The sequence below is a fragment of the Aricia agestis genome, chromosome 15, assembly GCF_905147365.1.
Source record: "Aricia agestis chromosome 15, ilAriAges1.1, whole genome shotgun sequence".
NCBI classification, from domain to species: domain Eukaryota; kingdom Metazoa; phylum Arthropoda; class Insecta; order Lepidoptera; family Lycaenidae; genus Aricia; species Aricia agestis.
In genome coordinates, this window is record NC_056420.1 from 2,889,394 (window position 1) to 2,917,276 (window position 27,883).

The window sequence follows — 27,883 nt, forward strand, 5'->3', positions numbered from 1 at the left end:
TTATGATCTGAGTCTAGATAACAGTAAATGAATTAAAAAGTAGACTAAGTTTATATATTTATTGCATTATATTCCTCACAACGATACAATTCGTCGCACCGCCCGTGGGAGTTGTGAGCTACGTCGTACAGCTCTTGAACCGACTTACTGCCGGGTAGCCTGGGAAAACAAGTTATACTATAACATAATACAGCCTAAGAAAGAAAAACATAAATATCATACTGTAACGCTACCATGTTATATGTGTATAGGTTTTTGTGTGCTTTATGCACACATTACAGCTTTTATTTGCGACTTTATGTTATCTGAGATCATGCAAATGTGTGCGTGTGCCACATTTAGTACTGACTCACACATCGGTTTCAGAAACGACACGACTGGCAAAAAATTAGGTGCAGGACCAACTTTTTACATGTCCATCCGACGCATGGACCACCTTCTTGACAGGCAATCTGGAGACCAGCCAGCATTGCCCTAACCAAACTTGGAAACAACATTTTTCAACGCGGGAATTGAGCCCACAACTACCAAGTTATAGTCATGCTCTAAGCCACTAGACCACGGATGCGTCGTTACTTGTTAGGCGCTAGGCGGTCTACTGTATTTAACAGTATTTTGTGCTGAATTTTTTAGTTATGTGGTCGGTTTAATACAGTCGTATTAATACCGGAGGCCCAATCCCCTACTCTATTCCTTCCCTACCCTCCCCTATTCCCTTCCCATCCCTACCCTCCCCTATTACCCTATTCCCTCTTAAAACGCCGGTAACGCTCCTGCAGCTCTTGTGATGCTGCGAGTGTCCATGGGCGACGGAAGTTGCTTTCCATCAGGTGACCCGTTTGCCCCCTTATTTCATAAAAAAAGTCGTAGTTATGATAACTTACGTAAATATAGCTCTCATGATTTCCTCCAGAAACATGCCTTGGCCGGCCACACCTTTGGTCTTTCCAAACTCACAGAGCAGGCGAAGCACACATTCTTGACCACTCCAGCCGATCCTGATAAAAAAATATATTTAGAGCGGTTTCACACTACGTCCGATCTGAATTCGATCCAAACTCATGAGATAACGTGAGCAAACTTAGATTTCTATAATCAGCTGTTTATCACCGAATAACTTATTCAGAAGTTTTGTCAGTGACCTACTCATTAGCACAAGTGACAAAATGTCTTCTTCAGATTAATGTTCGACGATTGTGTAATATAACCTTACAATAGCAAAAGACTCATCCATATTAGTATTAAAAATGCGAGTGTGTCCGTCCGCCTGTCTGTTACCTCTTTACACCCAAACTACTGAACCTATTTTGCTGTTTGTAATGGAGATACTTTGAGTCCTGGGAAAGCACATAAGATACTTTTTATCCCGGAAAAATGTACGGTTCCTTCGAAATAAACGAATCATGGCGCAACGGAGTTGTGGACGTCATCTAGTAAGTAGTATCTAAACCAGACCCCCTCCCCATCCCCGGACAAGACTAATCCATGAAACTTGCCATTATTTTAAGTAACAGACGCTGAGCTTTTCTTTTTCTTTTTTGTTTTCTTTTCTTTTTTTAAATTTTGAGCAAAGTGATCACAAAATGATTACAGTGATTATTATACAAAAGTGCACGTCTATGACATATTAGAGATTATACAGAAAAGTGGCACGTTGGATAATAAGAGAAATCAAGCCTACACATTACACAATTAAAGTTTTTCACTGCTAATCAAATTAATTTACATAGACCCCCGCCTACAATAATTGTTGACCCCCATTATTTGTCACGGCCAACGCAGACCCCCGTCCAGTCTCGCGTGGACCCCTGGGGGTCCACCTGTACCACTTTGGGAATCACCGATATAAACCTTTTTTTTACAAATTTATTTTTAAACGAATACTTACAATTAAGTCCTTACTGAATTACTCTCTTGCAGAGAAAGAAGAAAAATAATCGATCATTTCACTTGACACCACCAAAACGACACCACCGACTATCATAATAATATTAAGGACTAGAGATTCCATATGACAAGTGGAAGGAACATCATAAGACAACCTAAATCGAGATTGTTTTAGAATCCAAAGAGAAATCTCATAAAAAAATAAAATCAGAGCGAGATAGATGTAATCAAAAAGCCTCGATTGTACCGCCTGGGGGTGGGACATTGTTTTTAAATTTAATATTCTCCCCAATAAAGGATACTCGTTACGACATATAAAATGGATTTAGTTTTTGCTAAAGGTCTCCGAGATTCCATTTAGGAGGTTAATAGGGCGGAACGAATATTATTTCACAAAATATTAGGCCTGCGTCCTCACAAAAGCAAATCTTATACGTAGTTTTACAACGATAATAAGATGGACGCTTCGGTCATATTATTATGTTCAATGGTGATTTAATAACAGCTAGAAACGTTAATGTTATCATATTTTATCAATATATTATAGCGAAAACAAGCACATATAATTATTTATTTGCAAATTGTACTTTAGATCTGGTGTACTACTTTTGAAACTTTGAGAATTATACTATAGTTGGGGAGGGGAAGAGGGGATTTCGAGAGTAGCTCGAGCGTGTCAGATTAAGCTTGCATAGGCTTCTGACATGTGTCTAGTTATCATGGTATAGGGACCGTGCAGAGCGATGACACTGCCACTAGTGACGAGTAGCCGAAACTTTTACGAAAATTTTATTGTCAAGCTCAAGTCAAGCTACGGAAAATTAAAGGATTTATTTAGAAATTTGAGTATTTTCAAGCATTGTTGTATTCCCGGATGTTCTAATACATACAAGAAAAATAAAGGCAAATCGAAGGATGTAAAATTTTACTATTTTCCTGTCAAAAGTATTCACATGCCTTGGCTTATTGAAAAACGAAAGAAATAAATAAAATCCGGTAAAAACATACGTAAGCATTTAAAAAGTTCCATGAATGTTATGTGTAGACTCGTAAAAACACTGAATTTTATAGATTATAACCGTAAATGAGTGGGCGCCGATTTGGTAAGACTTGTATTTGAAATGTTATTGATTATTTGTATTGTATATATTTTACTGTTTTACCAAATAAAGTTTCTTTCTTTCTTTCTTTCTTTCTTTCTAAATTCATTTAGATGAACACAATATGAACCTAACCTATAACCGTTGCTTCTTTCAGTAAACATCCAAACTGGCTTCCAAGTTCCATCTAAATTTTACATACCTATGCACCGCTCATTTAATTGGCTAAGATCGGAAAATCCTGTACACCCGGCATATAATATACCTACCTACAATTTTTCCTGGAGAAGAAAATAAAAAGAACTCTTTTAAAAAAGAATTTCAAAGACATCAACTAGAATGCAACAAGTTGCATCAAAAGTAAGGATAATTTGGAGAAGTCCTGCCAGGAATTCAACACTGAGGCACAGAATATAATATAATAGTACTCCGTAATAGTGTTTATCTTGAACCATCTTGTCAAAGTGTTGGTTCTCAAAAGGATGATTCTTCAAGTTGGAAAACTATTAATAGTGCAGTGTTTGTGTGTTATTTAAAGAATACTTATATAGTGTTTGCACTGATGAGGTACACTAGTTAAAAATAGTGACAGCCAACGGTTGTAAAGATGGTATCGAGCGAATCGCAGAAGGTTGATGAAATAAAAGCATTTGTTTTAGTGAACTTGTTTTATTTTAATAATCCACAAGCATTTTCAGTAATTATTATAAGTATTTTTGCATCTTCATTATTTTATTGCAATATTTATCAAGTTTTTACTTTCTATGCTGATGGATGCTACTAATTACTTTTTCAGATATTTTCTTAGATAACTAGATAAGCTTTAAACATTTTATTCACGCTTTCGTTCTTTGTTTACGGTTAGAAACTCATCCATACTCAATATTATAAATGCGAAAGTGTAGACGTCTGTTAGCACTTCACGCCCAAACCGCTGAACCAATTTTGCTGAAATTTGGTATGGATTTACTTTGAGCCCCGGGAAAGGACATAGGATACTTTTTATTCCGGGAAAATGTACGGTTCTCGCGCGATAAATGATTTTTGGTGCAACGGAGTTGCGGGCGTCATCTAGTCTTTTACTTTAATCCTTCGGTCGCGTATTCTTGGAAATCTATTGTTGTTCTCGCGGCCGCATGTGGCAACTTGGGAGTGTAAGTATTACATCATTTTATAGTCTAAAACATATAAAAAACACTTATAAACTAGCAGGGGTCAAAGAGAATGCGAAGCTAAAGTCACTCACAAGTTACTTCTTTTACTCGCATCGTGTCGCTGCTGTCGAATTACGACGCCCTCTATAGTTTCTGCACGGTCCCTATAGAAATCAGATTTCTCACGTGGTGGGTATTTTTTTTTTTTTAATATTGAAATGTCATCGGATCTGTCTGATTAAGATAGGGGATGTTTAGTATACTCCAAAGAAGCTTCCATATAAAGCACTGACGATTCAAAGGTTAGGTAAGCCTGTAGGGACATTTTAAAATATAAAAAATAAAGCTTCATGTTTTCTTAACTAAGCTTCGTAGATATTTTATTTTGCTCTTAACTAAATGATTTAGTCCTTGTTGTCTAAAATATATTTATAATTTACCTAAATAAGCAATTTTCTGAATATATTTTCTTTTTCAAAACTTTGAAATGGCTGCAGTTTCTGAACCCACCGCTAAAATAAAAAAACGCTCTTATTATTTTTTTATCAGCTTTACCTAATGTACAAAACCTACTAGGTCTCCATGACGCTCGAGTGACTACAAAAATAGCACCCTCCCCTCCTCTACTACTATTTATTAATTTACACAATAAGTGTCTAAACACACCATGCCGAAGTTCCGCGGCGGAAGTTCGCCATGATTCCGCCTGTATTTTAAATTACCGAAGACACACCATGCCGAAATTACGTCACGTTATATATTATATGCGTTTGACATTACTGACGTAATCATGCGGAATTTCCGCCGTGGAACTTCGGCATGGTGTGTTTAGACACTTATACACAAGCGACGCGGAAAGTAGGTTGCATGTATGCATAGCATAACATTTGTGTCGTCAAAAGCATCTATAGTCCAAGTAACGAGACCAAAACCTAAAACTTGTCTTGTGACTTAAACCAGTCATTCTTAAAGTATGCATCGTGGAGCCCTGGGGCTCCGCAAATTATACAATTGTTTTTAGAATTAAAGATATTAGACAATTCATCCAACGACAAAACATTATTTTTGTTTTGGGGAGGTCCATCGAAAATGTCATTCTTAAAAGTGTTCCGCTTCCTACACCAAAAAATTAGAGATCCGCTGGCTTAGGCCAGTTACTATTTTTCAACCTTTTTTGCGATGTAACTCCTCTGGTACGACAAAATATTTCGCGACACTTTGCTTTTTAATCATGACGTATACATGTTGAGGGAATGCCCAATTTTTTAAATCTTAGTTTTTTTTTAACTGAAAAAAGTTCTCTACCTCGAGTTGACGAGTCACGACCCCCTGGGGGTCGCGACAGGTTGAAAACCGCTGGCTTATACCATTCAACATTGCTTTACCACCGCACGAAAACAATAGATGCAAATGTTCCATTCAAACTTAACACGAGGAGAACTGTTGATACAAAGTTTAATTATTCGGGGATTACAGCTGACTTAAACCCGGTTACCGAAAGCCGGCAGCCGGGTTTTATAAATATTAAACTGTCGCAAATATTTCGCCGAAGTTAAAATATATTTCGCGCTCGAACTTTCGCCACTTCACGGGCTTATCGCGGCTTTGGGTGTAAATATCGGCCTATGTTTCGATTCGTTTTGATCTACATCAGTATTTTCAACCTGTGGGTCACTAGAGGTTTGTAGGGGTCGCTAGTGGTCGAGAAAATTATTTTTGGTAAAAAAAAAAACAATTAAACTTTTTAATCGGGACTTAACGCGACTTATTTAAGTAGTAATGCTACTACGAGTACATACTTTCTAGATGTTTTATTTTTCTAATAATATCCGGCCCGTATCGGTTATTAAGATAACATTTTAAACTTTCGCGTTGCAAATAAAACATCTAGAATTCCTTCGTAAAAAACGCGCTCGATTGGAAACGTCGGTTATATTCCTGTCACAGTGCCGCGAGAGAAAAAGTATGTACTCGTAGTAGCATTACTACTTAAATAAGTCGCGTTAAGTCCCGATTAAAAAGTTTAATTATAATGCAATGCGAAAGTTTAAAAAGTAAAAAAAAAAAAACAAAATTAATATTAGAAAGGTGGCCGCCTTTTTTACCACATATGCATCGTAGAAAAGGTTGAAAAACACAACAAAGATTCATGTCGGCTGATACAATATTGCAAGCATATTTTGGCTGGTAATCGTAATAAAAATTAGGAATTTTTCCGCCGCCGCCATTTCAATTTAGATGACCCCCTTAAGAAAGTAATTCGTACCAGCTACTTTTTATGATCGAAAATACTATTGATGGTATAGATAACAGCTGGCAATCACAAAAAAAAAAACTTACACTCTAACTCTCTCTCTAACTCTAATAAACAGTAAAACATAGTAACTATGTTTTATTGTTACTTAACTGTTGAGTACAGATTATTTTAATTTGTAAAACCCAAATTAATATTGCATTAATTATTAAAATTTAATGATTTTTTCATTACTTCGGCAAGTTTCAATAATAAAATTGATGTCAAATAATGAATCCGTTATTAAAATCGTTTTATTTATTGAAAGTTGATTGTTTTAAAGATTAAAGGCAATCGTATTTTGCTGCGGAAATATGTTTTTCCGGAATCGACTCATTAATAAAATAATGCTCACAACTTTTTGTGCTAAAGCTCGTGTATTTCCGTGGAAACCGTACTTTCTCAGATATTCTCGTGTATAGAACTCGTATATTATGTCCTCTAATATGGACCTAAAGTATATATAGTAAATCAGCTCGGTGGTTGTGTGAAGAGGTCATCTTGTTAACTAATAATATTAAATACAATCTACGAGATGATCCTGCGAAATATACAAATCTGCATCCACATCCGCATCCGCGTCCACATTCGCATCCAAATCCGCATCGCCATCCGCATCGCCATCTGCATGCACATCTGCATCCACATCCGCATTCACATCGCATCCACATATGCATTCACATTGCATCCACATCCGCTTCGCCATCTGCATGCACATCTGCATCCACATCCGCATTCACATCGCATCTACACTACACCTGCATCGCCATCCGCTTGCACATCTGCATCTACATCCGCATCACATCGCATCCACATCCGCATGCACATCTGCATCCATATTCGCATCCGCAATCGTCTTCCGCATGCACATCTGCATCCACATCCGCATTCACATCGCATCCACATCCGCATCGCCATCCGCATGCACATCTGTATCTACATCCGCATTCACATCGCATCCACATCCACATCCGTGTCCACATTCGCATCCACATCCGCATCCGCATTCACATTGCATCCACATCCGCATGCACATTTGCATCCACATCCGCATTCACACTCGCGTCCGCATCCGCATCCGCGTCCACATTCGCTTCCACATCCGTATCAGCATCGACATCCGCATGCACAACTGCATTCACATCCGCATCCGCATCGACATCTGCATCCACATCCGCATTCACATCGCATCCACATCCGCGGATGTGAAAAAAAATCGTATCACTTCCCTCCCTCAGCTTCCCTGGACTTCCACGAATATTTCAAGAATCAATATCAGTCGAATAAAATCAGTCAAATCGATTCAGCCGTACTTGAGTTTTGCCACAATTTAAATTCATTCTTATTTACGAGTATATAGGATCCATTTTATCAAGGGATAAGAGAATCTGTTTATGAATTAGATTGGAACATTTTTAACGCTTACGACTTCATATAACGGAAAAGTTATATTAAACTTCGAAAGGTTATAGAAATTATTATCCGATACACTATTGAACAAACTTTGTTAACTGCAACAATAATAATAGCTCAGAATAATAAAAAATAATATGTTAAGTTGCTTATCCACTTGCTACAAGAAACGGACGACTAAACGTGGCGAGAGTTTGAAGAAGTTTCATGTTTCATTTATCTTAGATTTGCTTCAATTCTTATTAAGCATTGGTATATTTGGTTGTAAACATTAGGGGACTTGATGCTTTTTTACAATAGAAAAGTAAAAAAAAAATGACTTAACGACAAACGTCACAACGTGATAATAGTATTTCTAAATAAGTTGGGTTAGGTCACTTTTCCTGCCATGCGTTTTGTCCACAGTTGACTGATCTTGTCCGCATGTGGGTGACAACATGGCCGCTCGCGTGTTGCCCGCATAACAGGAAAAACATCTATGAAATGGTAGGATGCGGGCAAACTAATTCTAAAGTTCAATTTTGAATGGCTTACTTAAAAATACATCGCATCGTCACATTGCAATGGAAATCAATGAGCTCACAAGAAAGGACATCAGGCAATTTCCATACAATGTTGGTCAAAAAAAAGATGCGCGGCCAGACCTAGGATTATTTAAAATAGCTATGCCATATTAAGAACTTAAAAAAATTATATGGACTTAACCCAGTAACTGCATTTTTTTATATTAGGTATTATTTATTATTATTATGAGTTACTTAAATAACTAATAAAAAACGTATAGTAACAGTGTTAAATTAATTGAATTAGTTTAAGGTATAAATAGCCTAGGTAATGGAAATATTCTTAGTTCTGGCCGCGCATTTATATATTTTCAGACAAGAATGCCTGATGTCCTTTGCTTTAGTGCATAAGCTCCTTAACAATGTTTTACGGTTTAGCTTAACTTACGCTTTGATAAACTTTTCTAAATGCGAGTAGAAGCTCTGTCGCCCCATCCGGTGGAAATCTATGGAACTTGTATCTAGATGATCATATTGTTGTTTTTGGTTTTCGTGCAACATTTTCCTGGTGTCGCTGGTGATGCTGCGTTTCGCGAACGCTGGATTGACTATTGGTTTTCTGGAAAGTTTAAAGCGAATAAATTAGCTTGAATATAAATAACAAAATATATTTTTGTATACAAGGTGTAACAAAACTAGATTAATAGATCCTCAAGGGTCGCAGTGACATCAGGGCTACTTGACCTGCCTTCAGCAAAAAAAAAAAAGTAACAAAACTAAGTGATAATACTTTAGGGTGTGTAAGTGTTCCTGTGTGTGTGTGTTTTTTTAAGAGAGTTTACTGTAAAAAATTGGTCTTACAAGAACAATTTTTTTCACTTTTGTATGGGCAAGCGCCCCAGCGTCACGACTTTCCCCATACAAAAGTGAAAAAATAAAATTGTCTTTCAGCGCTGCTCCTTCCACAGTGAACTCGGCACGGTGTTTGTGTGCATGCGACTAGACGTATGCGAATTATAATAACATAAGTTGATAAAAAAATGCAATAGCTTTACCGCGGCAGTCCCCGAGTGCAACACGTTTTTTTATATACTGCGTGACTGGTGAGACGTATGTTCAATACTCGAGGACGTGATATTTGGCTATTATATTAGATGAAAAAAATTTTATATCAATTGATCACTGAGTAAATGTAGCTTAAGGCAGGGATTAATCTCAATCAAAAACGATAACCTTGCACACAACCAAAGACCAAGCGTATGCGCATCGCAATAAGATTAATTTTAGCTTAGCATAAAACTGTAACAACTCTGGCGGATCTTCGCTATTTTTCATGTTTTTTTTAAATATGTTTGGAAATAAATATTAAGAAACAAAATTGTTCGGTTAAAGAAGTTTTAATATAGATTTACTAACAATTTATTCAAATAAAATGTATAATTATCCTAGTTAATACTTATATTTCGACGAAATAGAGTTTTTTCAGAGGTGAGTTTGTAAATTAATTACAGCCAAAGTATTACGTTTTATTCAAATGTTTATGGTTTAAGGTATTTTAAATATTGTGCTTTATATCTCATATTTTTTAACACTTCGTTATTATATTGGAACTAGGTAAACCGGGAGTCACGGAATAACAAATTGGGGTTTATCCTCGCCTTAAAGTTTAAATTATTTACCCAACGCATGGACACCGCGCGCGGGAAGGGTAGGTGTGGTGTTTCTTTGCTGGCGCACGCCGCCGCGCCGCGCCGGCCGCATAGTATGCCTACTTGTCTAACTGCGTAATTTACTTAGTGTCCATGATTCATTTACTTTTGGGAAATTCGGATAAAATTAAGTACATAATTTTATTACATAATTTTATTAAGAATCGACTACAGAGTACTCTTTTTTTTATGAAATAAGGAGGCAAACGAGCAAACGGGTCACCTGATGGAAAGCAACTTCCGTCGTCCATGGACACTCGGAGCATCAGAAGAGCTGCAGGTGCGTTGCCGGCCTTTTAAGGGGGAATAGGGTAATAGGTGAGGGTAGGGATGGGAACGGAAGGGAATAGGGAAGGGTAGGGAAGGGAATAGGGTAGGGGATTGGGCTTCCGGTAAACTCACTCACTCGGCAAAACACAGCGCAAGCGCTGTTTCACGCCGGTTTTCTGTGAGCACGTGGTATTTCTCCGGTCGAGCCGGCCCATTCGCGCCGAAGCATGGCTCTCCCACGTCTAATCTCCTTAAGCATGTCTCACCACTCACCAGTCATGTTGAATTGTATCTAGATTCTAGTTACCAAATAATGGATCTATTTACCTCTTATATGGTACTTTCGACAGCACCTTGCCGTCTTGGTCCAAGAAGTATATCAGCTTCGAGACCCCATTACGGTTCTGTGCGAAGTCCTTCTCGTGGTCTTTGAAGATGTGGAACAGTTGAGGGTCCGTGGGTAACTCCCAGGCCAGAGCCGCGGTGTTACCGAACCAGACTATGTCACCTATACGTAGGTACCCATGGTTCTGGGTGCAGAATACTGAAAATAAATTAAAAACAATAATTTGGAGGGTTGAGTAAGAGTAGAGATTATTTTTGTCTATAGACAAAAAATATTATAGTAGTAATATAGTTGTGTTGGTGACCATATCTATACACGCGTACATGGCTCGCTCGCTACTGACTGCTCCGTTAGGTAGGCACTACGCACACTAACGAAAATGTCTATTCGTATTTCCAACTACAAATAAAGGCTACGCGCGCTCGTAGCTTGGACCACTTTGGGAATAACTGGTCTAGAGATTTGAGGAATGCCATGCGTTTGATAAATTATAATTTTGGTATTAATAATTTAAAGTCGCGATCGTGTTTTAGCCTAATATCTCAGCCTTACGACTTATTTAAATAATTAGAAATAAGTGGCTTTAACCTCTAATTGAGATTTTACGTAAATATATCTACTTTTCATTTATATCATAATAAATGTTTTAGTAAAAAATTACGCATATAACTATTATTATAATTAATCTACTGGATGCTATTCCAGCTTGTTTTCGGTTTTTTTATACAATTTTAGTTCTATTTTTTATAAAAAAAATCGATGTGCATTGAAAAAATTAATAGTGTTATAATTTTAGAATTTAGGATCAGCATTATTGAGAGGTCTCAAAAAAGATTCCATTTACTCCTTAAAGGCTTAAACTTTTTCATAGTTAGACATGGCTCATAAACTGCACGTTTAAATTATGTAATTAATAACTTTTTAAATAAAATACCAAATTATGTTATTCGCAAAAATAACGTTATAAATAAAAAAAAACAAATTATGTTAATTGCAAAAATTTTGCAAATAACATAATTTGTTATTTTAAAATTTCAATAATTATTGCCGAGTCCAAAAGTATCGGATCGATTTTCATGAAATTTTGCGTAGACTAAACAATTAGAAAGGACGCAGACTAGATAATATTATAATATCGGCAATCGTTAATAATTTAGTGGTAAAGAGTATAAAATTAACTATTGATGTAGGGTTTCCTTTCCGCACTATGCAAGCAACATCAATACTAATATTATAAATGCGAAAGTGTGTCTGTCTGTCTGTCTGTTACCCCTTCACGCTCGAACCGCTGAACCGATTTTGTTGAAATTTGGCATGGAGATACTTTGAGACCCGGGAAAGGACATAGGATAGTTTTTATTCCGGAAAAATGTACGGTTCCCGCGCGATAAATGAGTTTTGGCGCAACGGAGTTGTGGGCGTCATCTAGTTCAGAATGATATCGTATTTCAAATATTACATTTACTCACCAAGTTGAAATGAGCTTCCATCAGGAAATATAAGAAATCTCTTCCTCCTCGATAGGACCCTGGTCTCTACTGATTGAGAAGTGGAGTTATCTTCAAATCCCAACACCAACTCCACCAAAATCAACAATATAAATATCTTGTACATGCTGAAAGAAATAAGAGCGCCAAACTCCTGTTGGCAATCAAGAATAATAATGATTATTTATTAATTACTCTGAAAAGGTACTGTCAATTGATGAAATAATGATAATGATTATTAATTACTCTGAAAAGGTACTGTCAGAGGAATTGATCTGTTGGCAGGGGCTACATAATTTTGTCGGATTTATCAAACAAGACAAAAAACAAACTGGCTAAACACTCCAGAAATTTTGCCAATAGCAAAAAGGTTGAAGCATGTAAGTTTTAACTCAAAATTAGCACTCTCAAACTCAAAATTTTTTTTTATAATTACAAAAATTTTCTGAACGTCGTTAGTATTACTGGTGCCTGCCATCAAAAAATATGTATTCACTAAGTATCTAATAGAGTTCCAACGCCTCCGTGGTCTAGTGGTATAGAGCGCGGCTCTTGACTCGGAGGTCGTGGGTTCGATTCCCGCGTTGGAAACATGTTATTTCCAAGTTTGGTTAGGACAATGCTGGCTGATCACCTGATTGTCTGACAAGTAAGATGATCCATGCGTTGGATGGGCATGTAAAAAGTCGGTCCTGCGCCTGATCTCTCGCCAGTCGTGTCGGTCGTCCGTCCCACTGGGTTATGAGAGTAAAGGAATAGAGAGTGCTCTTGTGTACTGCGCACACACTTGGTCACTATAAAAATTACTCCTGCGTAGCTGGCCTGGTTTCAATGAAACCGGCCACCGTCACCGAAACCGGTGTGGGAGCTATTATATTATTATTAATAGAGTTAACTTGAATAAATTTTATTCGCTTATGATCAAAATGACGAGACAAAACACAGAATTTCATACAAAATTTGTAATACTTAAATAATAATTGTAAATGAAGTTTTGTGCCTTGATACGCTATTAAACGTGTCGCACTCAGAGTAATTACTTAACTGTAATTAATTTAATATTTTTACATAAGCCATGAACCTGTCAAACTTTTCATTAAATTGAAGTTTAATCATAATTAAACGTCTCTGAGTACGGCTGTTTGACTTTAGTATTATAATCAAAACACTCACCTTTAAATCCACAGTAACTGGCGTAGTGAAGTTACTCCGATGTCCACTTTATTAGTAACTTGCTTTGTTTTACACTGGCATTGTAAGTACAGTTACAGGAGATTGTTCTAAGTAACTGATTAGGATTGGTCCGTTAAACGAGCTAAATTCCTCTATAGTATGATTCAAAATGTATCGCTTATATTTTGATATTTCTTCTGTTATTATATAAAATTCTCGTGCCACAAAGTTAGGCCGCGTCCTCCTCCGAAACGGTTTTACTGATTTTAACCAAATTTTATATGCATATTTAATGGGTCTAAAATCGGCTACTGGGTACTTTTAATATTGATAAATGCATTTGTTGAATAAATAATAGTAAATTATTACAACTCGTGACTGACGGCGACCATTGTTTGTGTGACGGGATAGCGATGGACGTTGCCATGGTGACATACTTATTTAGTCACTTCAATAAAATAATTCGGGCGAAATACTTTATATGGCAAAGAAACGTTTGCCGGGACAGCTAGTAACTTTATATATTTCTGCTTTGAACACTGAAGGAACTATTACAGTTTATGGAAAAATAGAATTAAGGGACACATTTTCCGTTTTAGTTAAACTTGATTTTTATAAAACGGAGAATATTATATTTTGTAACACAGTTATCTATTTTAAGTCTCGCTAAAACTCGAGAACGGCTGAACCGTTTAAGATAATTTTAGTGTTGAAATATTCGTTGAAGTCCAGGGAAGGTTTATATTAGAAGGAAAGTGATAGAAGTTCACCGGGTCATCAATTATGGCAAGAAAGGTAATTTGTTGTTATTATGTAAACTAGAGATCGCCCAATGGTCGAAATTCGACCTTAGTTTCAACGACATTAGGACTAAGTTAACTATATTTTGTATAAAAATATCGACTTTATCATAATTTTTTTTTTTCAACTCTTGTCTCTGGGACTCAGCTGATCTCAGACTGGCCGTGTGAGCATTGTCTAATAGTATCTAAGATTCAATAAAAAAATATTATATACTTAATCCATTTTCAATTTGTCAACTCGTTGTCAATAGACTTTAACCATAAATAAAAGAGTATAATTCGTATGTATAGGCTTGTCACTCAAAAATCTGTCATTTTTCCTAGTGTGTGTGTTGTAGTGTGTGTAATGTTTTATTTGTTAAAAAATGTATGATAAAAGCATAATTTCAAAATGATATTAGCTCAACATCATCATCACCATATAAACTATAACTGTGCAAATTTCATTCACCTACGTTTCCCCATTTTTCGTCAAAAGGGATACAAAGTTTTTGGCTCACGTATTAATATATAGATAAGTTATTTAATAACTATTATAATATTCTGAGAAAAAGGATTTCAAAGTTTTTACTCCTATCGCATACATTGTTTGTATTCAAGAGCGTCATTAAATTCAGTGGTATAATACAAATTGTTTTAACGGTGAAAGTAAACTCGTATACTTACCACTAAAACAACACTTTACGGTTTATTCTTATTAGGTCTCTAATCAACATTTAATTACAACTAACTTTTTTGTTATTAATAATGGTCTTTTCAAGTTAATATATACCATCTATACATCTATACAATATAATATAATAAAATCGTAGGAAAGTAAATACTATACATTGAATATTTTTGTACAATAATACTTGGGACGTGATCTACTATGCTAACGCGGACGAAGTCGCGGGCAACAGCTAGTTTTATAAAAGCAGTTTTATGGCGTCTTATAATATTATAACTTACAATATTATTATACTTATTTATGTTGCAGCTTACAATATACGTGGCCATCCACATCCGAACTGCATGTTTGCAGTTCAAAAAATTTTATCAATTCGTTTACAATCATTATTTTTTTTAGTAATAACTGTCTTACTTAATTTCTGGAACTAAAAATATTATCTACATAAGAAATTTTATTTATATCGACTCAGTAGTTACTAGTTACGCGCGAGGTGGCAATTTCATCATGATTTACAGCTATTATAAACATAACATAGTCGAGTTATACAGCCTGGGTTGGTACTACTAATATATATTCTGTGCTTGTGGAGTAAACGTGAGCCATTACCTACATAATAAAATTATTATATTGATACAGAACCTAAAATGATACCTGGGAAGAGACAGACAGACGTTAGAATTAATAATATTACTTCAAAATTTATTGGTGCTGGTAAATAAGAAGAATTTTAAACATAAATTACTTATATTTTTACGTTTTAACTAATTTCTAGGTTTTCACAGCCGGGGTATCTCAGGGCGCAGTCGTCTGTATGGCTGTGTGCTTCGTCATACTCCTTGTGCATCTCAGAAACAAACTCCTTCCCTTTCGGTAATCTGGAAGTACAGAACATAGAATTATAATATTAATCGATTACTCCGTTTAGCCGTAAATAATACTGCTGTAAATAATAATTGCATAATTTTGAATGACTCACATAAGGAATGTCAGGTTATAGATATCAATAATTTAGATTTTAAGGTATCCACAATGAAAAAAGATAAGTTCTTCTTATCAAATTTTTATAAACGACGTATAGCCAAGTTGCTATTTAACTTTTTATATATGTTACCGGCCAAACCCGATTTCAGGACAAACCAGTTTTGCCTAGGCTCAACTAGTTCTTCCTATACGCGATAGGATTAACTAGTATAGCCTCGTCCAAACTAATTTGTCCTAAGCCCGATAGGCTAGACCAGTTTAGACTAGGCCAAATTAGTTGATCCTAATATCAATACGCACACTATAGGATAAACTGGTATGGCCTAGTCTAAACATTATAGTATATCTAGAAAGTAAAAATAAATAGATACCTAAACTGAATAAAATACTCCGTAATTGGATTTTTTTTATTAAAGTATATGAATATTATATTATGATTTCTTGCGGCAAAGAGGAAGTCGAAAGTCCTACTCTGTGTTCTATTCCAAATAATGCCTTGTTTGGCGATTGTTTTATCCCTGAAGGGTAAGCGCGGTTTTTCATGAATTGAACATATTATTATCTCAAGCCTTATTTCGTTGAAATTTTGTCCTTCATCCAAGAGCCTATCATATTCTCAATATCTTGATTGGCACGTTGTACACAATTTTGAGTGGGTCATAGACTGGCAAGACCAACGACCTCGCAAATTTTTTTTACTATTTAGACTAGGCCATACCAGTATATCCTAGAGTGTGCGTATTGATATTAGGATCAACTAGTTTGGCCTAGTCTAAACTGGTCTATCCAATCGAGCTTAGGACAAATTAGTTTGAACTAGGATATACTAGTTAATCCTATCGCGTATAGGAAGAATTAGTTGAGCCTAGGCAGAACTGGTTTGTCCTGAAATCGGGTTTGGACGGTAACATATATAAACCCAGCCAAGTTTTTGGCTTCCCCGACTACTGCTTTTATTGAGCAGAATATTAGTCATAGTGTTAACGATTTGGAATATGTTCCAAATATTTATTTAAATTAGATAATAAGACAATGGAGGACATCTCTTGCACAAATGAATTAAGTTCAAGTCTAAATGTTGAAAATCCTACCAATAACTTGATAGACTCAATTAAACTGAGGAAAAATAAATGTAATTTGATTAATCTGGTGCATCAGAATTTACAAGGTATGGTAGGTAAATAACTTGAAATTGAGTTATTTTTAAAGGAATTTAACATTGATATTATGTGTATATCTGAACATTGGTTCAGATCAAATGAACTCATTTTCAATTTCAATGATCACCAGATAGCAAGTTCGTTCAGTAGAGAAAATGCCATTAGAGGATGCTCTCTTATTTTAATCAGAAACAATTTGAAGTTTAAGGAACGTAAGGATATCGTGAGTCTCTCTACTGAACGATTAATAGAAGTGGCCTGCATAGAGCTGAGCCATCTAATCATTGTGGGCGTATACAGGCCTCCATCAGGGTTATACGATTCTTTTGAAGTAACAATGGAACAAATTTTGTCAAAAGTATGTGCATCTAACAGAAAGGTTATATGTGGTGATTTTAACATTAATTTATTAGATTTATCCTCCACTACTGTTAGATTCACATCTTTATTTCAATCGTATAACCTTCACAGTTTGTTTCAGGAACCTTCAAGGGTCTGTGATACTACAGCCACTTTTATTGACAACATATTTACTAATCTTATTCCTGATAAAAAAACCGGCCAAGTGCGAGTCGGACTCGCGCACCGAGGGTTCCGTACAAACCTGCAAGGTTTACAAAGTTCGTTCATTACGACAATCGAGTCATAACTATGGTATTTTTATTGCAAAATGAAATTCATAACATTACAATGGGGAAATTGCTGTTTCTTTTGATTGCGTTGACATAGAAGTTTGATTTTGTTACAGCTTAAAGGTATTATAGACTTGAGTATTTGGTATGAATTTCAATTTAATACCTCTACGCGTTTATGAGGAAATGGGTAGTAAGTTTAAAATTATTAAAAAAAATATATTATGTGATGTAACTAAAAATTTATGGTTTTCGTAATTTTTCCTTTATCTATGCTATAAGACGTTGCTTCGTACCAAATTTCAAGATTCTGAGTTCACGGGAAGCACCCTGTAGGTTTTGATTCCCTTGCAAGTGTCGAAAATTTGCGGCATAAACGGCTGTATCTTTTGATTGCGTTGGCTTAGAAGTTTGATTTTTTCACAGCTTCAAGGGACAGTAGACCTGAGTAATTGATATAAATTTCAGCTTCATACCTCCACGCGTTCCTGAGAAAAAGGGTCTTGACAGACGGACAGACGGACAACAAAGTGATCCTATAAGGGTTCCGTTTTTTCCTTTTGAGGTACGGAACCCTAAAAAGAAATAATTAATAAGCTAAGTTCTGATCACTATGGACAAATAGCTTCTTTTAATATGAAATGTGACAGTGACGCGAAGAAAAATCTTGTGTTTATTCCTGTGACCACAAAACGTATTGAGCAATTTAGAAGTAAATTAAATTCAAATATCCATTTATTGGATAGGTCACATAGCTCTGATGAAGCTTTTAATAAATTATTTAAGGTGATAAGAACTCAATTTAATTCAATATTTACTTCTAAAACGGTTAGAAACAGTAATAAAAGAACTAAATTTATTAATTGGGCAACAAAAGGAATAAAAATAAGTAGGAAAAGATTATATGACTTATATGATGAAAGGCGTATTAACAATAGTGAAGTATTTAAAGTATATGTTAAAAACTACTCAAAAACCTTCAGAAAAGTTTGTAAAGCTGCTAAAGCCCTATATATAAAAAATGAAATTAAAAACTCTAAAAATAAAATCAAAACAACATGGCAGGTAATAGCTGGTGAGACTGGAAATGTCACCTGTCGTAGCTCTGATTTTGAACTATACTTTGAAAATAAAGATTACTAATGATCAAGAAGTTGCGACGGGCTTTGAAAAGTTTTTTGCTGACATTCCGGTCTCAACCACAAAAAATTTAAATTCTTCGCCTGAAGCTGCCGAAAAGCTACTCAGAGACAATGTAAAGGAATGTGATGTCAATTTTAAGTTTAGAGAAATTAACCCCAGAGATATTATTGATACCTTTAAATTGTTGAGTATTAAAAATACTGCTGATCTCTGGGGCATATCCACAAAAACTATAAGATCAATAATTGACATCGTAGCTCCTTATTTAGCAATGATTTTCAATGATTGTATAAAAAATTGTGTTTTTCCTGACTTAATGAAGCATAGCAAGATTGTTCCTTTATTCAAAGCCGGAACTAAATCGGATTCTACCGACCTTTAGTAAAATATTTTAAAAAAATATTTTAAAACAATTACTAGTACATTTTAATTCAAATAATTTACTACATGATAATCAATACGGATTTACTAAGGGTCGATCCACAACGGATGCTGGTATAGGACTTCTTTGCAATATTTTTGAGGCATGGGAGGAGTCGCAGGATGCCTTAGGTGTGTTTTGCGATCTCTCGAAAGCCTTCAATTGTGTTGAGCATGCTACATTGATCAGGAAATTGCGCCACTACGGAATTAAAGACTCTGCTCTCAGCCTTTTGACTTCTTACCTTAAAAATAGGACTCAAAGGGTTGAGGTAAATAGTAAAAGGTCCTAAGGAACCAAAATAGAATTAGGTGTCCCACAGGGTTCTATATTAGGCCCATTTCTTTTTCTCATCTATATAAATGACTTACCTTATCTAGTTAAGGGTAATAATAATGAGATAGTGCTTTTTGCTGATGACACTTCACTTATTTTTAAAGTGAAGCGACAACAGTCGAACTACGACGAGGTAAACAGTGCTCTCTCAAAAATAGTACATTGGTTTAATGTTAATAACTTACTTTTAAATTCTAGTAAAACTAAATGTATAAAGTTTACTTTGCCCAATGTTAGGCAAGTCCAAACCAATGTAGTATTAAATGATGAGAAGATGAATTTAGTAGACAACACTGTATTCTTAGGTATTACACTTGATAGTAAATTACAGGGGGTCCTCACATTGTTAATCTTGCAGGTAGGCTCAGTTCTGCAGCATATGCAGTCAGAAAAATTAGGGAAATTTCTGACGAAGACACGGCACGATTAGTATATTTTAGTTATTTTCATAGTAGGATGTCGTATGGAATCCTTTTATGGGGAAACGCTGCCGACATTAATACAATATTTGTGCTGCAGAAGCGAGCCATACGTTCTATTTATAAAATGTCTGCTTTAGAATCTCTGAGAGATAAATTTAAAGAAATTGGTATTCTAAATGTTGCTTCTCAATACATTTTGGATAATGTAATATATGTTAGAAAAAATATAAGTAAATTTAAATTTAAAAGTGACATTCACTCTAGGAATACTAGAAATAAGCACAAGCTAGATATGCCGGTGATCAGACTTAGTAAAGTCAGTAAATCTTTTAAAGGTCAATGTATACGCCTTTACAACAAAATCCCAGAAAACGTTCAAAATCTTACCATTAATAAATTTAAAAAAGTAGTTAAAGAACGTTTGTGTGCCAAAGCCATAAGGTCAGTGATTTCATAAACGTTGGCACACCTTGGGAGTAGGATGGCTTCTTGCAAGGCTACTTCTTCATTATTATAGGACTTACAATTATGTATGTGGATATTGTATATAATATTTAGTTACAAAATTGTAAACTTTATTTTAAAAAAATAATTTTTTTGTCACTTTTTTGGTAAAAAAGTGGGCCCCGTGCGAGTTTCTTACGCCGGTTCTTCTCGCCGGGCTAGTTCCCGAACCGGTGGTAGGCATCATGTAGAACATTCTGAAAACATTTATTTTAAATTTATTCAGAAATAAAACAATTTTGATTTGATTGATTTGATTTGAGCCCAAAATTTGTTTATCGCGCGGGAACCGCAAAATTTTCCGAGATAAAAAGTATCCTATGTCCTTTCTCGAGACTCAAAATATCCCCATACCTTTTAGCAAAGTCAGTTCAGTGGTTTGAACGTGAAGAGGTAACAAACAAACGAATTTTCGTCTTTATAATATATTTAGTATGATGTTAAAATTTTAAACAACAATTTAGATATCTTAATCCAACACACCTCCTATCCATTTCTTTTTTTTTATGAAATAAGGGAGCAAACGAGCAAACGGGTCACCTGATGGAAAGCAACTTCTGTCGCCCATGGACACTCGCAGCATCAGAAGAGCTGCAGGTGCGTTGCCGGCCTTTGAATAAGGAATAGGGTAATAGGGGAGGGTAGGGAAGGTTAATAAGGGTAGGGGATTGGGCCTGCGGTCAACTCACTCACTCGGCGAAACACAGCGCAAGCGCTGTTTCACGCCGGTTTTCTGTGAGCCTGTGGTATTTCGCCGGTCGAGCCGGCCCATTCATGCCGAAGCATGGCTCTCCCACGTCAAATTCAATTTCATTATTTCAATTTTCAGATCATCATCATTATTTCAGATTCTATTTAACAGCATGAGTAGTATCTTTTCATACGTCAAAATGACAGAATTTTGGATACAATCCACCAAAATATTTATTATATTATGTAGATCAATCAGACCAGAAAATAGCGTACCGGAACAAAAAAGTAATAAAGCTACATTAATGTGGCAATAGAGCACTTTAGAAATATTTAACTATGAAGAACAAATTTTAAACGTCTCGAAAAATCTTAAAAATAAATTCAAAATCTCTCTGTGTGCATTATATAATAAAGCGTCGAATTATTATCGAGTGAAATAAAAATTGACCATTTCGCTCCGGCATCTAAGATATTCCAAGATTTAGATGGAGCACAATGGACAGACAAAAGGTTGAAATCTAAAGAACTTGTATCCGCGAAAACATTTCACAAATTTTATACTAAATAGTGATGTTAATTTCTATCGATAGAATTTATTCTATCGATAAAATTAATATATTCTTATTGTTAAGAAAAATAATGATTACATTTTTTAAAAGGTTAAAGATAATTCATCTCTTATCTCCGATAATTATCTAGAGAGATGAGACCAATCGAAGCGATACTTTCTATCGATATCGATGGTTCTAATGTGCAACACTATTCACGAAAAGATCAATTTAGAGAAGCTCTTCCAAGCATGAGTACAGAACGTGCCTGTAATTTACATTGGTTGATTTTTGTGGTACAATGGGTCGCTTGTCAAAACGGCATTTTATTTTTTTAAGCCCAGCGATCTTACTATATTTTTATTATTATCGTAAACTTTGCTAATTCTGTGTGCGAAAAACTTTTATACACGCGATTTTTATCGACACAAAATTTGCAACAGTCACCACTACTTACGTTAAAACAACAACGCAGGAGCTCCTGCAAAATTGCACTTTCATTTTACGCATTTGGAAATTTTAGTCGATATCAATTTAAAAAGGAGCATCACTTTTTAACCGACTTCCAAAAAACGAGGAGGTTATATGTTCGGCTGTGGATATTTTTTTATGTACACAGTGTGTTTGATTTGTGTGTACTACACACAACTCTAAGAATCTGTGTATGTCTATGTGTGTTAGAGTGTTTTCGCTGTCATGCATTTTATTGTTACAGTAAATTTATCGTCAGCCTATAAGCTAAGCTGGCCTGCGGTGCAGTTGGAGCGAAAAAGATGGATGACTTTCACTTGGGGGATGTCTTTGCCCGGCAGTGGGATAGTCTCTTAAAAAAGTTAATCTATCGATATCGATATATAAATTAGTACAACACTACTCACGTAAAGACAACTCGGAGGAGCTCTTGTAGGAATGTGCCCTGTGTCGTGGAGCGCTGAGATTCGCATAGTTTGTATAACACGCACCGCCGCCCGTCGCCTCCTAGACTATAATTCAGATAATAAGCGCCTGTTTCACCATCAGTAGCTTATTCGGAATTGTATCTGTAGTATAAAGCTAATTTCCAAAACATATTCCGAATAAGCTAAACATGTATAATGATTTTGAAATAAGACAAAGTATTTATTGTATGGAAAACAAGTTAGTTTCACACCTGTTGGGGCTAAACCTGCTACCCTCACAAAAGTAAGAAATCAAAAATATTTGGGATCCGACGAAAAATTACCGTGAAATATTTCTTGTTTTCCATATCTATATATATAAAACTCAAAGGTGACTGACTGACATGGTGATCTATCAACGCACAGCCCAAACCACTGGACCGATCGGGCTGAAATTTGGCATGCAGGTAGATGATATGACGTAGGCATCCGCTAAGAAAGGATTTTGATCAATTCTACCTCCAAGGGGTTAAAATAGGGGATGAAAGTTTGTATATAATAATACTTCTTAACGCGAGCGAAGCCGCGGGCAAAAGCTCGTTAGTAATAAAATACAAGATGTATCCCGCAACTTTGTTGCTCTAAATTCGTTTATCCAAACATTTTTCTGGAAAAGCTATCTAATGTACTTAAAGTATATCATATTTCATCTTAATCACTTTAGCGGTGAAATCGTGAAAAAGATACAAATAGATAAACTTCCCATTTATTATTATAAATGGGAAGTTTATCTATTTGTATTTTTTTACTAGATGACTTACTAGGTGACTCCCCAACTTCGTTCGCCAATATTTTTTTACCGCGCGGGAACCATACTTTTTCCGGGAAAAAATCAGTACAGCGGTTTGGGCGTGAAGATGTATCAGACAAACGGACACATTTTAGCATTTACAATATTAATGGCCTGTTCCACCTGATGAGTACCGGATAGGCTATCCACCTTGACAGATAGAGTATGGAGAATCTGTTAAAAAAGTTGTGCCTATCCGGCACTTCATCAGAAAGTGGTGAAACAGGCCCTTAGTATAGATAATATTATGATTTATGGACTTATCACTTACGCAGTGATCAACGCCTCTATCTTGGTATACAGCTCTACGCGACTCAGCCTGTGAAAGTCCAGATTATCGTCCAGGTCTTTCTTCAGGAAACGCTGAAATTGCCTCTCGTGCATCCTAGCGCGGTCCATCTTTGTTTTCAGGAGTTCCTTGTAAGAGTCCACACTGCGCTTAGCGAACGCTGGGTTCACTATATTCGGTCTGAAATAATTTTTAACGACTTTATTGAACAACTTGAACAACTTGAAGGCCTGAGCAAGCGAGATGTCACTATCAGTAACACTGCGTGGTAAAAAGAGACGTGTGATACATGACAGCAGAACTCTTTTTTTGACGTCCAGTCGGCACTTATCGGCACGTTGACAATTGAATCTCATAGAATTCATGTTCAATCAGGCTTGTGTAAGTGTATACTGTATACATATTTTTACGCACAGATGTAAACCAATTTCGGTTTCGTTTCACAGGTCCACATTGTTGCTCTATTTCGCTACGTATTATTAACTTTATGGTTTTTCTCAATTTTGTCATTTTTACAAAACACTTTGACGACCTTTTTGACGACCTCTGTGGCTCAGTGGTGAGCGCGTCGGTAGCTCAAGCCGGGGGTCGCGGGTTCGAATCCCGCCGATGGAACAAAATTTTCAATGTTCCCGGGTCTGGATGTGTATTAAATATGTGTATGATATAATAAAAATCTTAAATATATGTACAGTATAATAGTATTAAATATATTTCCGTTGTCTGATACCTGTAACACAAGTCCTTTAGGTACTTAGCACGGGGCCAGACTGACGTGGTGTGAAGCGTCCATAGATACTATTATTATTATTAACCTTAAGTAACTCACCTGCTAAAAGGCACAGAGGCAATCACTTTCCCATTTTCATTGATGTATTTAACTTTCTTCATGTCTCCTCTTCTGAGTGCGAAGTTTTCTTGTTCTTTGAACAAGAGTAGGGTTTTTGGGTCGGACGGTAGAGTCCAGGCCAGAGCTGCTGTGTTGCCGTAGAGAAAAATGTCCCCTATAGGTATAACAGCTGCCGTCTGGACGCAGAACACTAAAAAAAAGAATAAATCCTAAATTAATCCATACTAAGATTATACAGGATGTAACAAAACTACGCGATAATACTCTAGATCAGAGGTTCCCAAACTCCTGTGTTTCGTAGCCAACTTTTAAGGTGTTGGTGCATACTGCGGACCCACTGAAGCCCTCCTCCTCCCCTACAATTATACTAATCCATGAAACTTGCTATCATTTTAAGTAACAGTCACTGTGTTTTCACCAAGTTATCCGCCTATGCCAGGGATGGCGAACCAATGGTACGCGACAAAATTTTGAGCATGCTACTGATCACAAAATAGTGATTATTGTACAAAAGCGCCGAGTTAGCCAAGGAGCATTATATTTTTAAATATACGCGTCAGATTACAAAGAAAAATATGATGAGGAAAAGTAATGGCACGTCTATAGCATCACTTTAGTGATTATTCAGAAAAGTGGCACGTTTATAAGGCACGGTTCGCCATCCCTGGCCTATGATTTCTAATAAGAGAAATCAAGCCTATACAAAAGTTCTTCACTGCTAACCAAATTACCCCCGCCTACAATAATTGTGGAACCCGATTTTTGTCAGGGCCAACGTAGATCCCCGTCTAGTCTCACGTGGACCCCTGGGGATCCACCTAGACCACTTTGGGAATCATTGCTCTAGATTAACGAATACACACCGTATTGGTTATTCCATATAAAATTATAGTTAACTGTGAAAGTAGTAGCGCTGAAAGAAAAGAATTTCTTTTTGTGATTTGGGGCAAGAGCGAGCGTCATGAATTTTTCCATACAAAGGTAAATAAAAAGTTACTCTTCCAGCACTGCTACTTTCACAGCGAACTATGTTACATATTGTATAGGGAACCCATTTACACCCTAAAGTATTATCACTTATTTTTTTACACTCTGTATATTCGAAAGTGTGTATGTCTGCGTTACCTCTTCACGCCCAAACCACTGAACCGATGTTGCTGAAATTTGGTATGGAGATACTTTAAGTCCTAGGAAAGGACTAAGGATCGTTTGTATCGGAGAATTGTACGGTTTCTTAGCCATAAACGAAATTTGTCGCAACGGAGTCGTACGTCCTCCTAATAAATAAATAATTGGCCAAGTGCGAGTCGGACTCACGCGCGAAGGGTTTCGTACCATTATAGAGCAAAATCAGGCTAAAATTGTGTTTTTTGTATGGGAGCCCCTTTAATTTTTTATTTTATTTTAATATTATTAATAAATATTAAAGTACACATATAACTAAGGATTTTGAGAAAAAATCAAGTACCTACCTGTTGTTATTATTGATATAGAGCAAAAAAATCCAAAAAATACGTTTGTTATATGGGAGCCCCCCTTAAATATTAATTTTATTTTGTTTTTAGCATTTGTTGTTATAGCGGCAACATTACCTGTGAAAATTTCAACTTTCTAGCTATTACCGTTCTTGAGTTACAGCCTGGAGACAGATAGACAGACAGACGGACAGACAACGAAGTCTTAGTAATATAGGGTCCCGTTCTTACCCTTTGGGTACGGAACTCTAAAAACCATGTAAAATATTATTTACTCTACATACATTTCCCTGCATAAATTGCTGCAATTATATTAAAATTAAATTACATGGCAATGTTGCTGGAACTCTATGCATCATAATATTTTCATCAAGCAAACTTAACACCCGAAAACAAATATGTGCAAGTTTGTTGGACCAATAAATAGTTTGTACTTTGTAGTCACAGTAACTTTAAAGTTTGTTGTACGTGTATTCACCTATACAGTTATGTTATTTATTAGCATTTTTTCCCTCCTAACCTTCCCTAATAACTGGTTTCCCTAATTAAACCTTCCCTTGATTTTCACGAATACTTGAAACCTAAAAATAGCCAAATGATTTTATTTCGAGTTTAAGAGTATATTATGCATAAAGGGATAAAAACTAAATTCTCGGGATAAAAACTATCCTAAATCCCATCTCGGAATTTCAAGTATCGAGATATAATATATTTTATTAATAATGTTAGCAAAATAATGAAGAATTCCTAACTTAAGTTTATGGAACCCTCAGTAACAAACACCGCTGGTGGTCTGACATAGGAGGTGCTATTTTGATTCATGGTAACGGTAAGGATGCAACAGGACTTAGACAGGTGACAACAAAATAAAGCTTATTTTGTACATTTTTCCGTGACAGGAACTATCCCATGCTCTTTCCCGAAACTCAAATCATCTCATACCAAGCTTCTGCAAAATCGGTTCAGTTTTTTTTTTATAAAATAAGGGGGCAAACAAGCAAACGGGTCACCTGATGGAAAGCAACTACCGACACTCGCAACATCAGAAGAGTGCAATGCCGGCCTTTTAAGAGGGAATACGCTCTCTTCTTGAAGGTTTGTAGGTCGTATAGGTCCAGAAATACTGCTGGTGACAGTTCGTTCCAGAGTTTTACAGTACACGTTGGGCGTAAAGAGTTTTGGGCGGTTTGGCCGTAAAGAGGTAACAGATAGACATATATACTTACGCATTTATGATATTAGTATGGGTCAGCCGTTAGTTATTGAAAACTGGACGTAAACAGAAACTTCGTACACGCAAATATTAGTTTATCGAGTGGGAACCGTACCTAGTTCCGTTATAAAAATATCTACTCTTCCTATTGTGCTTTCCAAAAAAACGTATCTCGACAATGTTTGGCTGTTTAATCAAGAGACGGACAAAAAAAAATTGCATTCACAATATTAAGAGTAGGTAAGCAACAATTAAATAAAATCACATACCAAGTTGGAGCGAACTGCCATCTGGGAACACTAGGAACCTTTTTCTTCTCGACAGAACGCGGGTTCCATTTTCCTCAGTACTATTACTTGCACAATTTCCATTACAAACTCCAACTATTTCGCTAAATGCAATTCCTAATAGCACTACTACACACACCTTCATTACACAATGAACCATAATAATTAAATATAATTCAAAATTCGAACAGTTCTTCTTTTTTTATAAAATGGCGCCACTGCCAAACAGAACTATTTGAAAACTCAAAATGAACTGTTCTATTTGACACTTCATGACTTGGGCGCAAGTAATGAAATAGCAATTAACATGTTCCACGCTTGGCTGCGACAGTTATTTGTACCTACGATTGATTTAAAAAAAACAAAAAAGGTAAGGTGAAATTTGAAAAA

General features: G+C 35.9%; 1 protein-coding gene across 1 annotated transcript; it reads right to left on the reverse strand.

Annotated features, from left to right (window-relative positions):
• Positions 1–50: 50 nt before the first annotated feature.
• Positions 51–27,638, reverse strand: LOC121734436. The gene is made up of 9 exons (XM_042125047.1): positions 27,476–27,638; positions 24,498–24,708; positions 23,651–23,848; positions 22,530–22,634; positions 15,592–15,686; positions 10,657–10,873; positions 8,799–8,969; positions 885–998; positions 51–159 (listed from the first exon to the last, which is right to left on the reverse strand). Exons 1-9 carry the CDS (start codon positions 27,636–27,638, stop codon positions 51–53), a joined length of 1,383 nt encoding a protein of 460 aa, XP_041980981.1.
• Between the last annotated feature and the right edge of the window lie 245 nt (positions 27,639–27,883).